Source organism: Panthera onca, chromosome C1 (genome assembly GCF_046562875.1).
Source record: "Panthera onca isolate mPanOnc1 chromosome C1, mPanOnc1 haplotype 2, whole genome shotgun sequence".
Taxonomy (NCBI): domain Eukaryota; kingdom Metazoa; phylum Chordata; class Mammalia; order Carnivora; family Felidae; genus Panthera; species Panthera onca.
The window spans coordinates 158,733,285-158,748,858 of record NC_138346.1 but is presented as its reverse complement, the minus strand read 5'-3'; the positions used below and the strand labels follow the sequence as shown (position 1 = coordinate 158,748,858).

At 36.4% G+C, this 15,574-nt stretch overlaps 1 protein-coding gene across 8 annotated transcripts in view; it reads right to left on the bottom strand.

The window, feature by feature from the left end:
* The window catches only part of SLC44A5 (solute carrier family 44 member 5), a 370,848-nt gene that overhangs the window by 99,412 nt on the left and 255,862 nt on the right, over positions 1-15,574 (bottom strand). For all 8 annotated transcript variants that reach the window (XM_060626610.2, XM_060626604.2, XM_060626603.2 and 5 more), the window contains one exon: positions 6,135-6,208. In XM_060626610.2, the coding sequence (XP_060482593.1) occupies positions 6,135-6,208 (74 nt within the window). The remainder of the gene's footprint in view (positions 1-6,134; positions 6,209-15,574) is intronic.

The following is a 15,574-nucleotide window of genomic DNA, read 5'->3' as shown; positions in this document are numbered from 1 at the left end:
TCGTTCCCAAGTAGACTAAAAACATAGTGGGACATCCTATCAGAGCCACTGCCCATCACCAGTTTCCCCTTACCATGAACATTAGGATCCTACCACCAAGCTCACAAACTATAACAGGACACCTGGGGAGGCATAACTTATTTAATTATACTTATTTATTAGTAAGATGAACTGTTCATTGCTTCCGTGTATAGACAGAATCAAAGTCACCTTGGAATTATTTTTGTTCCTCAAAAGGTCAGTTGAGTGACCTCTCAGTTAAGAAAACATGGTTTCTCCCTTTTTTTTTTATACTCCTTGGTTTGGGGAGGATCAATTTTCTTTATAAGAAAGAAGAATTCAAACTTTTCTCCCTGAGATTTTAATTTAGGATGGAAACGACTGACCTTGAATTAGGTCTTAGGGCCAAAAGGAATTTAAATACTACAAAAGGGAACCTGCCTTGAAGGCAGAGACTGAGCTGGTACTTAGGCATCATAAGGGCCTAAAAGAGTAGGGGCTGCATTCAGACACTAGTCATGCTTTGAGGAGAAATGACTGATCACTACCTAAAGACTTAAAAGCTATATTTTGGGGAGTATTTGGCTGGCTCACTCGGAGGAACATGTGACTCTTGATCTTGGGGTCATGAGTTCGAGCCCCATGTTGGGTGTAGAGATTACTTAAATTTTTGTTTTTAGAGAGAACACAAGTGGGGGGAGGGGCAGAGAGAGGGGAACAGAGGATCCGAAGAAGGCTCTCCGCTGACAGCAGCAAGCCCAATGTGGGGCTCAGAGTCACAAACCATGAGATCACGACCTGAGCTAAAGCCAGACACTCAACTGACTGAGCCACCAAGGTACCCCATTAAATAACATTAAAAAAAAAAGCTCTATTTTTGGATCCTAGTGTAGGAAACCCTACAATAGTAGAAGGATCCAGATGAGTAACTGACTAAGAAATGATACCAAATAGCACCAACCAAAATGTCAGAGCTCCAGTAGACTATAAGGTTTCTCTCTCCACCTAGAAACTGGAAGTAAGACTTCACCTTCCTGGGCATTTTGGGGCAGTTCAAGTCAGGGAAGGGAATGATATGCTGGACTTCCTGAAGCAATGAATAGAAAAGTACACATGTGACTGTATTATTACCCCCATATACTTTAATACCAGAAATGATGGAGTCAAGTTTGACCACATTTAGATATTAACTTAGCTATTTTGTTTATTTTCTACCTCATCCTATGAAGGATTTAAGACTGAATTATGAAGAATTTAAGCCTCCTCCTCTCTGTACTTGGTACTTTCAGTCCTACTGAGAGGTCCAGTGGACTCATGATGACCTTCCTTTAATCTTTTGCAATGATCTATACATCACCTGCATGTCAAGGCCCTTAACTAGTCTTATTTGGCTTAGTTCATTTCTCTATTAAAGAAGCAATCCTAAGCTTTACCAGATTCAAGGGAAAGAGACACAGGCACATACCTCTTGGCAGAAAGAGGGGCAAAGAAGTCACAGCCATGTATTAAAACTACTATAGTCCAGCCTCTGGCCACACACTGTTTACAATTCCCTCCACAATCAAATACGTTTATACTCTCCCAAGGTCCTCAGAAGCCTCATCCAATTAAAGAATCAGGCTCAGGCTCAGGGTCTGGATCTCATCACCTAAGTAAGGCCCAGGTGTGGATGATGTTCTTCAGAGCTGGTGATTCTCCTAAGCACAATCTTTAGCTAGATCACTGAATTCATTAGGTACATTTCTTGCCTCCCACATTACCATCTGCAGCAGCAGGAGCAGCAATGCTGCCAAACTTTCAACACTATGTCACAAGGTGCCCTTCTCTCCTGTTTCTAATTGCATTTTTCTCACTTTCCTTCGAACTCTGACAGTTTCCTCAAAATCCATTGGGTTTCTGAACATGCCCTGGTTTGAAAACCAATGCCCATGTGTTAGGTTTTGTTAAGTAGCATCCCTCTTCCAGGTACAAAATTTTGTTCTGCTTATCTGTTTTTACACCCCTAAACCCACTAGCTTAATACAACCATTTTATTTTGCTCATGATTTCAGCAGTTAGAAATCTGGGGAAGGCTCAGCTGGGGCTCTTGAGATCTTTCATGCAGTCACATGTTGCCGGGGGCTTCAATCATCTGAAAACCTTATGAAGCTGATGCCAAACACTATTTCTGGGAGCTCAGCTGAGCCTGCTGATCAAGTTCCCTACACAGGGCTTCTCCACGTGGTTTAGGCCTCTCACAGCATGGCGAGAGTTCTCGGCTTGTTTACATTATTTTACTTTGTTAATTTCCTAGCATCTCAACTAACAGGGATAATTATCCCTAAGACAGAAAAACAAAAACAAACACAAACTTTGGACCCTAACTTCAGGTGCATCCCACGTAAACACAACGAACTAACACACTTAACTGGAAATACATTTGAAAAGAAAAGAAATATGACAAATTCCATGATTTGGATCATACGTGGAATTTAAGAAAACAAAAAGGAAAAATAAAAAGACAAACCAAAAAAAACAAAAACAAAAAAACCCAAAAAACCAACAACCAGACTTTTAACTATAGACAACTGATGATTATCAGAGGGGAGGTGGGTGGAATAGGGGAAGGGGATTAAAAGTACACTTCCCTTGATAAGCACTAAGTAATGTATAGAATTGAATCACTGTATTGTACACCTGAAACTAGTATTTTAACTATACTAGAATTAATTTTTTTAAAGAGGAAATAAAAGAAAAAGAAAAATTTATTAAATGTTAAAATTCTGCTATTATTGCATAATGTTAGCACAAGGATAACAAAGGACAATTTGCATAATAAATATTCCAATTCTTTTTTCTAGCTAGTACAATAATTGAATAGCAACCATCAGTGAAGTGGGACAAAAGAGAGCTATTATCATAAACGTTAGTTTGATCTTTCAAGGAGATGTGATTACCTTCTATCCAGACTCCACTTCTGCTTTTCATTAGCAGAATGTCAAGTGCCTTTGTTGCATCCAAGTGTTACCTAGCTGGCCATATTCCACATAAAGGGCAAAGAACAGGTTGTTTTTTTGTTTTTTTCCTCAGCTGAATTTGTGAGAAACATGGCTCTTTCATGGTAAAACTTCTTACGAAAAGAAATGGATGGAAGATATGCCTTAGAAGGTCCTGATCTAACAAAATGGCAAAAGATGTCAAACCACTATTAACCTTTAAAATAAAACTGCCAGTTGGTTTACCGGCAAAAACAGGTTTACCTGGGAATAGCAGAGCAAGCTACAACAAAACTGAAGAGGAACACTCCTTTAATAGGGCAAAAAAGGAAGTTGAGAGGGCTATTATAATCAAAAACTCAACTGGAGTAACCTGGGAATTGAAGTATAGTGGCTTTTCATGTGCTGAGTTGTGACTGTCTCTCATTGGCTGGGCTGTTGCTGGGGTGAGACTTTTCTTCCTTCTGCAGGGATAGTAAAGTAGCAGCTAAAGCAGGACTGACCTTGTTGAATCACTGTATTGTAAATCTGAAACTGCTATAACACTGTATGTTAACTATACTGGAATTAAAGTTTAAAAATAAAATAAAAACACTTGTATCTTTTAAAATAAATAAGTAAAGTCCTACTGACTTGGGGGGTACCTCTCTTCCCATTGGATGTGCAATCAATGACGAGTGGCAGGCAGGAGAGCTCCTCTGTTGGCCTCCCAACTCCATCTTAAACAAGATTTCCTTGGGGCATTCAGTGGCTCAGTCGGTTAAGTGGCCAACTTGGGCTCAGATCATGATCTCAATGGTTCATGAGTTCAAGCCCCACATTTGTGCTGCTAGCTCAGAGCCTAGAGCGTCCTTCAGATTCTGCATCTCCCTCTCTCTGCCCCTCTCCCACTCACACTCTGTCTCTCTCAAAAATAAATCAATGTTAAAATTTTTTTAAAAATATTTCCTTTTATTGATTTTCACACTACTTATAACATATTGGTGTGACTGAGATAACATCATCTTTTCTCAGGTGAAGGTATATATTCTTTCATGCCAAAAAATTTTTCACACTCCTGGTAACCTCTGCTAATCGTTTTCTGCCGTTCTTCCTTTAAATCCAATATAAGACATAACTGAAGAGGTAAGTTTATTTTAGACTAGTTAGACTATTTGTGGTTCAGGAATGAGAAAAGTATATAAATACACACACACACATATGTATACATATATTTTCAGTAAATTTTGTGAGTCATTCGTTTTAATCAGTGGCATCAGGATTAATGTGGAAGAATCACTAAATCCAGTATTGAACACAGTTTTTCACTGAGGAACATTTATCCTCCAACTTATTTATATTAATTAAGGTATTTATAAACCAAATCCGGAGATCTTAAAGAAGCAAAGTCCTTATTTTGCTCCATAGGGAATGACGGTGTGCACTCCCATCCCTTTTCTCTACTGTGTCAACAGGAGAGTGGCAGTGGCTTTCCCAGTTCTATATAAGGACAGAACACATTTCTCTGTGGATTACAACACACTGGCTCTGAGATATGGAGGAGACTTATTTGTTATGCCAGAAGATCCCCTGATGGAAAGATTCCAGGCAAACTAAGAGATCCTTGTGAAGTTTCTGTGTGCATTCAAACTTTAATAACCTAAATTATGGGTTGCCATAGAGAGATGATATAATAAATTAATTTAAAAACAATTTCTTAAAATTCAGAACAACTGGAATACACAATGGCAGCAAATGAAATACTGCCTAGCAGTATTATGTACTATTATTTGTATACCTGGATATCATTTCATTTACTTCTCACAACAGCCCTGCAAAGTAGGTAGTGTTCCTATATTTCACAGATGAGAAAATTGAGGTTAAGAAACCAGCCCAAGTCCACCAAATAATGCAAGCAAACCCTAGATCAACTTGACTCCAACTCTTCTTTCTCTTATGCAACCAATTTCAATTCTATGACAAAAAGTAAAAACAACCAAAAAAATTAGATCAGAAAAATGTGTCCCAAAGTTAGAGAAGCTAAAATTCTGTTAATTCTGTAAGGAAATTTATGTTGTAATATTCAATTTATAGACTGTGTATTGTGCTATAATGGCTTTAATGTTTTCAAGTTAAAATACTCTGAAGAAATAACCAAGGAATCTTCTGAAGGTCTTAGAAAACATTATTTAATTTTGTGGTTTATTCTCCTTTATTCTTCTCTCCCTACTTTTCTTCCTGCCTTACTTTTTTGAATTCTCCAATTCTGTATAGCTTTTGCATAATATTACTGAGATGATCTTTTGGAAATTAGTTTTAATTGCTATTCTCAAAGTATTTCTCTTATTGGGAGATAAAACTGAAGAACAGGGAAGAGCATTTTCCATTGTTTCCAATGTAGGCACAGCTACTTATGCATTCTATCCACACTAACTCTAGGCCATTCATTATTGGTACTAGAATTAATGAAGTTTTCTGGCCCCTGCTCTAATAATAATATATTAAAGTTTCCTAAGTCAGCATCTAAGGGGCAGGACTTAAGTCTCAGAGGGAAATAGTGATATATTTACATGCAATTGTGAAACTTTTTACAGAAAATATTCACTATCCTCTGCTAGTTTTTTAAAAATGTAAATAATTTGTATATTTATCCTCTTTATTTTCACTTTCATAGAAAAATCTTTAACCTAACAGTAAACAACAGAATATCTCTTTCTGGCAGGCAAAGACAATGAGACTTCTTAAACATCAATGAATTATGTGGTAAAATTCTTAATGATCCTTCTTTTAAATTTGCTTATAAAAAGAAAAGCTTATGTACTATCTCAACTAATATAGGTCTTGGTACATATTAGTAAACAGCAACATGAACATAATTAGCAGCTTAACAGAATTTCAAAAGTAAAAATGATTAAAAAGAAACCATAAACTTTTTTTTTCCTTCTTTATAATTGTACTTACTTAAGTAATTAGGGTTTGTCTTTGAATAAATTACTTTGTGTTTATTATTCGTTGAATCTGCTACCCAATGAGTACTGGTGAGGCACATTCCCACCAGAAAAGACAAGAATCAATAATAACAAGGCTTTGCGAAGAAAATGATTAATGTTAAAAATGGGACATTGACTTAGTTACTTCATTAGCAAATTTTACGTATCTTCTATACCCGTATTTACTCACCCAAAAGTCCTAAAAGAATGTAGCCAATAATGCACAGTATGAAGATTATGCAGCACAGAACATCTGTACAACTCCTAAAAACAAAAAGGAATAAAGAATTAAAAGCAATCCAACATGACATCTTATTTAGTGAACAAATATGGGAAAGGGGAAAAATAATAATTGTGATATGCCATTTTATACCCAGTAATTCTGAAAGGTATATCAGATGTATTTCTGTAATCAAAGACTTCATTAGCAATGGAGTGGTCATAGCTCCATGATTAAAGAAGTTTCCCCAGGATTCTTCACGTTTATTCTCTCTTGCTTCTTTATTTGTAAGATATTTTTAGAGACTGGAATATAACAACATCAACATATAAAACATCTATTTCTCCCTTTCTCCATTATCTTTCTATACACATATTTAAAGCATACTATTTATTAAATAAATGACCGACTACACAAACTTTCTATGGGGTGTAGAGGTGCAACTATACTAACAATAGTGTATCTAATGCATTAAAAAACAAAATGGCTCAAAACTGTACTTTTACCAACTATTCTATAAATTAGATATTGCCAAATTAGGTTTAGAGAGAATCTGGCTTGATAGAGATTCAGTGATTTGCTAAGAATCACAAATCAGGCTAAAATCCAGTAGAGATGCTCAATTCTTTCAACTAAAGTATTTCCTACTTCTAATATTATATCTTGTTCAGCTTATAAGTGGTCTGGAAGGCCAAATGCTTGAAAGTGAAAAACAATACACCTATTCTCTACTTGAAAACTTAATGAAAAATGTATTAGTAAAGAAAAAAGATTAAATTATTTGAGAGGATTAAAAGTTGCACATGAGAATTTTCATAGCAAAAACTTCTGGCTCTTGAGGGCATATGGATATATGCTCTAATATTTTAGCACAGGGAGGTTGAAGTTACACACTATTTTTTGTGATGGTGGTAGTAATAATAACGAATAGGAGTTGTACAGTATCAGACACAATAATACCTTACATTGATAAAGCCCTACTATACCTTTACTGCATTCACATACATTGTGAGTTTCTTAAGGATACCTTTAGGTTTTTAGGTGAGTTGACTTATTTAAGGTCCATGAGAGAGAGGTAGAGAGAGGGTAAGGTAAACCAAATATCTAGGTCTCCCATGCCTAACCCTTTTAATTTAGTACTTATTCTAATATTATTTCAATTTTCTGTAAAGCCTCAAGTTAGCCATATCTAAAATTTTTTCACATGTTCCTATTACCTCAATAGGAAATGAATCTTTCATAGAGAAAGTTAATCATGCTCAATCCAGAAACAAACTATCATTTGCTTAAATCCAAATACAACCCAGGAATTTTAAATTTCATTTTGTCTAAGAATTATGAGAATAGTAGTAAAAAGGGAAGAAACAGGTGCTCTAGCTTTCTTTCTTTGACAGTCACTGAAAAGCAAAAACCTGCTTGGGGGTGAGGTGAGTATCTGGTTCACATGAATTCTGACATATCCTGTTCAGGATCAGGTTTTCATCCTGTCAGAGGGGTTGTTAAATTGAGAGCAGTTGTTAAATTAGTGTGATGCCTGCAGGTAGGGAACTAAAGGAGGGAAAATTAGAACGCTGGTGTGCCTTAATTATAAATCTTGGAGTTGTCAAAGCCCTTGTGTTTAATAATAACTACCAAGAAGAGGGAGAGTGGGTGTGACCAGAAGCATCAGCCAAATTGGCCACCATCTTGTAATTATTTTCTATAATATGTTTATATCTATATACTCACATTATATATAATATGTACTATAATGCTTTTTTATAATAAACTAATATTACATAGCATTATAATGTTACATATTTATGATGCTATGTAGCAAGCACAAGGAAGGGTAAACATACTAGAAAGATGAATGTAGGAAACTTACCAATCTGAAAGGACAAGGCACAAAGAAGCAGACCCCAAAAGGAAATTTTTTAAGACTAAAACCCATACTCATCAGCTACTGGCACTGACGAACAGGCATTAGTTGGAGTTTTGGTCCAATTTAGGTTTTACACTATGGTTTCTCTCTTTTTTTGGTGCCAAGGATAGGCTACAGCACCACGGACTACTCCAGGCCCACACAACCATCCCCCAGCAGTTCCTATCATAGTGGAATAGCATTTCTCAATAATTCACACTTTCAGGTGTTGGGGATTATATTCTGAGACCAGGGAGGATAATGTATTCAAGTCTGCTTTGTTTTTCTGGTACACAGATTTAGAGAAAGAGTGGACCATACCCCCTGGCCAGACTGCTTAATTTTATATTATTTAAACACAAAAGAATGTTGAACAAACTGAAAATTATGAATAGAAAATTCATCTCAAAAAGCAGGAGAGTTTTTCTAGATAAAACATTCCTGTTTCTGAATTTGTTCCTGTAGTGATTTGTTTCCTTTTTTCTGTTTTTGTTTGTTTTTTCATGGTCCAGTCTATTTATTTAAGTTATCTCCTCCTAAAGCAAAGGGATGGAATATCAGTATACTGGGCATCATTCAACACAAGTAAGGAAGTTGAGCTTAAGGTCCCATATACTTTTCTCCTCCCTGTGCAGAGTCATGGTCCAGACCAGTGCTGTGGTCCCCACTGGGTAGTGGTCCAAGTTCTCTTTATTCATCTTCATAGCCAGTCAGAAGTGGATTCACGTGAGTGTTATGAAATAGAGTATAATTACCATCTCCCCATGTAAAGGGCTTGGACCTGATGCGGAGATGGGAGTAGGCGACAAAGAACTCTGCTCTCTTGTGCTCTCATGGTGTGACTTCAGGAAGATATTCAGCACTATCAATCCCATGCCGGAAAGCACTACAAAGTAGGTGAGGGCATTCCACAGGCGAGCTGAACCCTCATCACTGTGGTTGCCACTCCACCTGGACCCGTTCAACTATGCCCAGGACCCACCTAGCAGCCCCAAAATCTGGCACCCAGCTGCCTCCGCCATTTTCAACATGAACCTCTCTGTTATTTTAGAAATTTCCTCTTAAAATAGGGGTGTGGGTGTGTGCCCATGTGTGTGTAAAGTCAGGAAATTACAATTACCTGCCATTTTTCCCCATTAATGCTTTTCTCCCTTTCCTCAGATATACTCCATCCGGGGGGGGGGGGGGGGAGAATACTGTTTAGGAAGCTATTGGGAGCACCTGGGTAGCTCAGGTCACTATCTCACTGTTGATGAGATACAGCCCCTCTTGGAGCTCTGTGCTCACAGTGAAGAGCCTGCTTGGGATTCTTTCTCTCTCTCTCTCTCTCTCTCTCTCAAAATAAATAATAAAGAAACTTAAAAAAATATAAAACTATTGGAAAATTGAATTTGGACAAAATATCAAATATAACTTGGGCACCATTTTGTGAGGAACATAGCAGAAGCTTAATTCAAATTTTTAGAAGTCGTAGCATCTTATTGTTCATCTCTTTTTACTTCAGGGCATCTGTCATAATCCTAAGTATTCTATAGGAAATGAATTGTTTTTATTTTTATTTTTTCAAGTTTTAATTTAAATTCCAGTTACTTAATGTACAGTGTAATATTAGTTTCACATGTAGAATTTAGCTGTTCATCACTTACATATAACACCCAATGCTCATCACAAGTGCCCTTATTAATGCCCATCACCCATTTAACCCATCCCTCACAACCACCTCCCCTCCAGTAACTCTGTTTGTTCTCCACAGTTGAGAGTCTGTTTTCTGGTTTGCCTCTCTCTTTTCCCCACTATGTTCATCTGTTTTGTTTCTTAAATTCCACTTATGAGTGAAATTCTAAGTATTTGTCTTTCTCTGCCTTATTTCGCTTAGCATAATACTCTCTAACTCAATCCACATCCATACAAATGGTAATATTTCATTCTTCTTATGGCTGAGTAATTATCCATTGTGTGTGTGCATATACACATATATATACACACACACCATATCTTCTTTATCCATTCACCAGTCATTTGGCATTTGGGCTCTCTCCATAGTTTGACTATTGTTGATGAAGTTACTATAAACATCAGGGTGCATGTATTTCTTCAAATCAGTATTTTTGTATCCTTTGGGTAAACACCCAGTAGTACAATTGCTGGATCATAAGGGTAGTTCTATTTTTATCTTTTTGACAAACCTCTACACTGTTTTCCAGAGTGGCTGCACCAGTTTGCGTTCCCACCAACAGTGAGAGGGTTTCCCTTACTCCTCATCCTGGCCAACACCTGCTGGTTTCCTATGTTGTTAATTTTAGCCATTCTGACAGGTGTGAGGAGATATTTCTCTGTAGTTTTGATTTGTATTTCTCTGATGATGAATGATGTCACACATCTTTCCATGTATCTATTAGCCATCTGTATGTCTTTTTTGGGAAAATGTCTATTTATGCCCTCCCATTTTTTAGCTGGGTTATTTCTTTGGGGACGGTGTTAAGTTTGGTAAGTTCTTTATAGATTTTGGATATTAATCCTTTATCAGACATGTCCTTTACAAATATCTTCTCCCATTCCAAAGGTTGCCTTTTAGTTTTCTTGATTGTTTCCTTCACTATGCAGAAGCTGTTTATCTTAAGTCCAAATAGTTCATTTTTTATTTCCCTTGCATCCAGTGACTTGTATAGTAAGAAGTTGCTGTGGCCAAGGTCAAAGAGGTTGCTGCCAGTGTTCTCCTCTAGGATTTTGATGGTTTCCTGTCTCACATTTAGGTCTCTCATCCATTTTGAGTTTATCTTTGTGTATGGTGTAAGAAAGTGGTCCAGTTTCATTCTTCTGCATGCTGTTGTTTAATTCTCCCAGCACCATTTGCTAAAGAGACTGTCTTTTTTCCGTTGGATATTCTTTCCTGCTTCATCAAAGATTAGTTGACCATATGGTTGTGGGTCCATTTCTGGTTTTTCTATTCTGTTTCATTGATCTATATGTCTGTATTTGTGCCAGTACCATACTGTCTTGATCAATACAACTTTGTAATATAGCTTGAAGTCCAGAATCATGATATCTCCAGCTTTGTTTTTCTTTTTAGGATTGCTTTGGCTATTTGGGGGTTCTTTTGTGGTTTCATACAAATTTTAGGATTGTTCTAGCTCTGAGAAAGATGTTCTTAGTATTTTGATAGGGATTGCATTAAATATGTGGATTGCTTTAGGTAGTGTAGACATTTTAATAACATTTGTTCTTCCAATCCATGAGCATGGAATGTTTTCCCATTTCTTTGTGTCCTCCTCACTTTCTTTCATAAATGTTTTCTAGTTTTCAGAGTACATATATTTTACCTCTATGGTTAGGTTTATTCCTAGGTATCTTGTGGGTTTGGGTGCAATTTATAAATGGATTCCTTCCTTGATTTCTCTTTCTGCTGCTTCATTATTGGTGTATAGAAATGCAAAAAAGATTTCAGTGTGTTGATTTTATATCCTGTGACTTCACTAAATTAGTGTATCAGTTCTAGCAATTTTTTTGGAGTCTTTTGGGTTTTCTATATAGAATATCATGTCATCTGCAAATAGTGAAAGTTTGACTTCTTCCTTGCTAATTTGGGTGCCTTTTTTTCTTTTTGTTGTCTGATTGCTGAGGCTAGGACTTCCAGTACTATGTTAAATAACAGTGGTGAGAGTGGACATCCTGAGGAAAAGCTCTCAGGTTTTCCTCATTAGGGATGATATTAGCTATTGGGTTTTTTACATGTGGCCTTTATGATGAGTTATGTTCCCTCTATCCCTACTTTGTTGAGGGTTTTTATCATGAATAGACGTTGTACTTTGCCAAATACTTTTTCTGCATCTATTGAGAGGATCAAATGGTTCTTATTCTGTCATTATTATTGTGTATCACGTTGATTGATTTGAGAATATTGAGTCACACTTGCAACCCGGGAGTAAATCCCACTTGATTGTGGTGAGTGATTCTCTTAATGTACTGTTGGATTCAATTTGCTAGTATCTTGTTGAGAATTTTTCCATCCATGTTCATCAGGGATTTTGGCCTGTAGTTCTTCCTTTTAGTGGGGTCTTTGTCCAGTTTTGGAATAAGGGTATTGCTGGTCTTACAGAATGAGTTTGGAAGTTTTCTTTCCATTTCTGTTTTTTTTTTTTTTTTTTAAGAACAGTTAGAGAAGAATAGGTATTAATTTTTCTTTAAATGTTTGGTAGAATTCCTCTGGGAAGCCATCTGAGCCTGGAATTTTGTTTGTGGGGGGATATTTGATTCTGATTCAATTTCTTTGCTCATTATCGGTCTGTTGAAGTTTTCTATTTCTTCTTGTTTCAGTTTTCATAGTTTATACGTCTCTAGGAATTTATCCATTTTTTTCCAGATTGTCCAATTTGGTGGCATATAATTTTTCATAATATTCTCTGATAATTGTTTGTATTTCTGTGGTGTTTGTTATTTCTCCTCTCTAATTTGTGATTTTATTTATATGGGTCCTTTCTCTTTTCTTTTTTGATTAAGTCTGGCTAGGGGTTTTTCAATTTTATTAATTTTTTCAGAGAACCAGCTCCTGGTCTCATTGATCTGTTCTACTGTTGTTACAGTTTCTGTATCATTTCTTGTCTTGAAACTCGAAGTCAACCACGGGAAATGAGTTATTTTTAAAAACTAAAGATTTAATTTGGATAATTTTAAGATTCTCAAGACAGTTATAGAAATAACTAGGTGATACCAGCTCATGGTTGAAAATCATTCTCAATCATATTTTAGCTAGAAACCTCTCATAGCTGTACCTATACCTCAGGTGGATTCATTTTTACTTTCATAGAAAGCACTAAGAACCATTGTGCTAAACTAAAATGTGTTGCATCCCACCGGGTCCCAGAAAGAAGAAAGAAAGAATAGTTAAAGAGAAATATGCCCCAAGTCTCTCCCTCACCCTACCTCCAAATCAAAGAACAACTTTTCCAAAACAAGATGCTCACTTTCACATTTATCAGAAAGCTATTCAAAACCCTATTCAGATTGAGCTGCCCTGGTGTAAAAGTATTTTCAAAAGTTAAACTACAGAAATACCATTTCTAACATACCTATTTTTCCAAATTGCAATATGAAGAATATGATCCCAATTGTATTATGTGTTTGCAGATATCCCCATCCTTCCTATCTGGAACCCACAAATATACTGTGTCTATATTATCCTCAATTTAAATCCTGGGAGTTTCCTTTGACTTTCCCTTTCTTAGCTTACCTTTTATATTCAATTGACAAATTCTCTTGACTCCTTTTCTCTGGTGTGTCTTTCATCTACCCCTTCCTTTCTATTCCTGCTACCTGGATTCCGTCCAAATTCTCTGATCTTCTCTTCAAGCTACTGCCGTAGTCTCTTAATTGGACTCCTGCATATAGTCTCTGTTTGATCCAATTCAGTCTGCACATCACTGATTATCACTGTTATGTGATGATGTCATTTTATTGTTTAAAAATGGCAGTGCCTCTCCACCATCTATTTAGTAATTTCCAAATGTCTTGGCTTTATGTTTAAGAACCTACAAGTTCAATCCTAATTCAAGCCCCACACTATCTTTCTAGCTTTATCTCCCACCATTCCTCTCAATGTGCTTCAACCAACTTGGGCTTTTTCATTCATTGAGTACACCCATGCCCTCTCCCTTGACTATACTCAGGGTTCTCTGCTAATGCCCCTTTAGATTTCTTCTCTTAGAATAACCCATATGTCCAAATTTGCATGGAACAGCCAGGGTTTAGTCCTGGAGTAACCATTATCAGTGCTCCCTTTTACCCACAAAAGTGTCCCTGTGTGGATCTCCAACCCATCTACAAAATCCCTCATGATAGGATTCTTTTCCTTTTTTAGGGTTGAATAATACTCCAGTGTGTGTGTGTGTGTGTGTGTGTGTGTGTGTGTGTGTGTGTACCACATTTTAAAAAATTCATTCATTTGGTAATGGACATTACATTTTGTACATATTAGCTATGGTGGATAATATTGCAATGAACATGGGAGTGCAGATACCTGTTTGTGACCCTGATTTCAATTCTTTTGGATAAACATGGATGAACTTGGAGGACACTGTGCTAGGGAAAATATACCAATCACAAAAGGACAAATACTGATGATTCCACTTATATGAGATACCTAAAGTAGTCAAATTCATAGAAACAGAAAGTAGAACAGTAGTTACCAGGCACTGGAGGGAGGGGAAAATGAGGACCTGCTGTTCAATGGGTATAAATTTCAATTACACAAGATGATAAGATATAAGAGATCTGTGGTACAACATTGTGCCTACATTTAACAATTTTGTATTGAGCACTTAAAAATTTGTTAAGAGGGTAGATTTCATATTAAGTGTTCTTACCATAAAAAATTATAGCATGTAAAACATAATCACTGCTGGGTCACAATATACAGGAATATATTTGTTCAGTGTCACATATTCTTTGAATTTAAGATTTTTCTAGGAATAAGCTTAATATGGTATCAAATGAGTGAATAGAAATGTAAAAAAATAATTAAATGTAAAATTTTTTAAAATTAAAATTCCATCCTTCAACTCATTTCAAATATCACCACCTCCTTCATGAAATTTTGATGTAAGAGTTCCCTCTAATCTTTGTAGACTTACAGAAATTTTGTTTGTACATCCTCAGAGCAACTATCTTCCATTTATTATAACCTAGACCAAGGGGTTAGACTAAGCTAAATTTGGTCTACTGTCTCTTTTATATAACTTGTGAATTAAAAGTGGTTTTTATATTTTTAATGGTTAAAAAAATTTTTATGACATACAAATTATACAAAATTCAAATTTCAGTGTCCATAAATAAAGATTTCTGGGAAAGAGCCACACTTATTTGTATATATTTATATTTATATTTACTTATATTTATATTATCTAAGGCTACTTTTGTGCTACAGTGGCTGAGTTAAATAGTTGCAGTAGAAACCATCTGGCCTTAAAAACCTAAAATATTTGCTACCTGGACCTTTATGGAAACCTTGCAGACCTTTGACCTACACCATAAAGTCCTCTATGGCAACATTTGGTACAGAGCCTTGCATGTTACAGAAATACAATCACATGAATGATCACTAAAACACACCTCTTACTGCTGACAGGCTAATGTATCATAAGCAGGCTCTTGTGAAATTAAAAGTGCTAGGTCTCAAATTTCAGGCTTTTGTGGGAGGAGGAGCTCTTTATATAGTGACATGTTGTCTGGGGATTCAATTTTTTTTGTGTCAAGCTTAAGCTTATGACCTGGACATTACTGTCTCCAGTAAAATAAATCAGCACCACTCTGTCTCTCTGTCTCTGTCTCTGTTTCTTTCCCTCTCCCTCTCTCTCTCCCCTCGCCACCCCCCACCCCCGCTCCCTTCCTCCTCTGCCCTACACAACCCCGTGAGATTAAATTAGGAGGTAATGAAAGAGTTTTGTTTGTTAAATGCATATTTCAGTTCTACACCAGTTCTTACTCTCCAACAACTGTCATTCTGCTTTCTTTT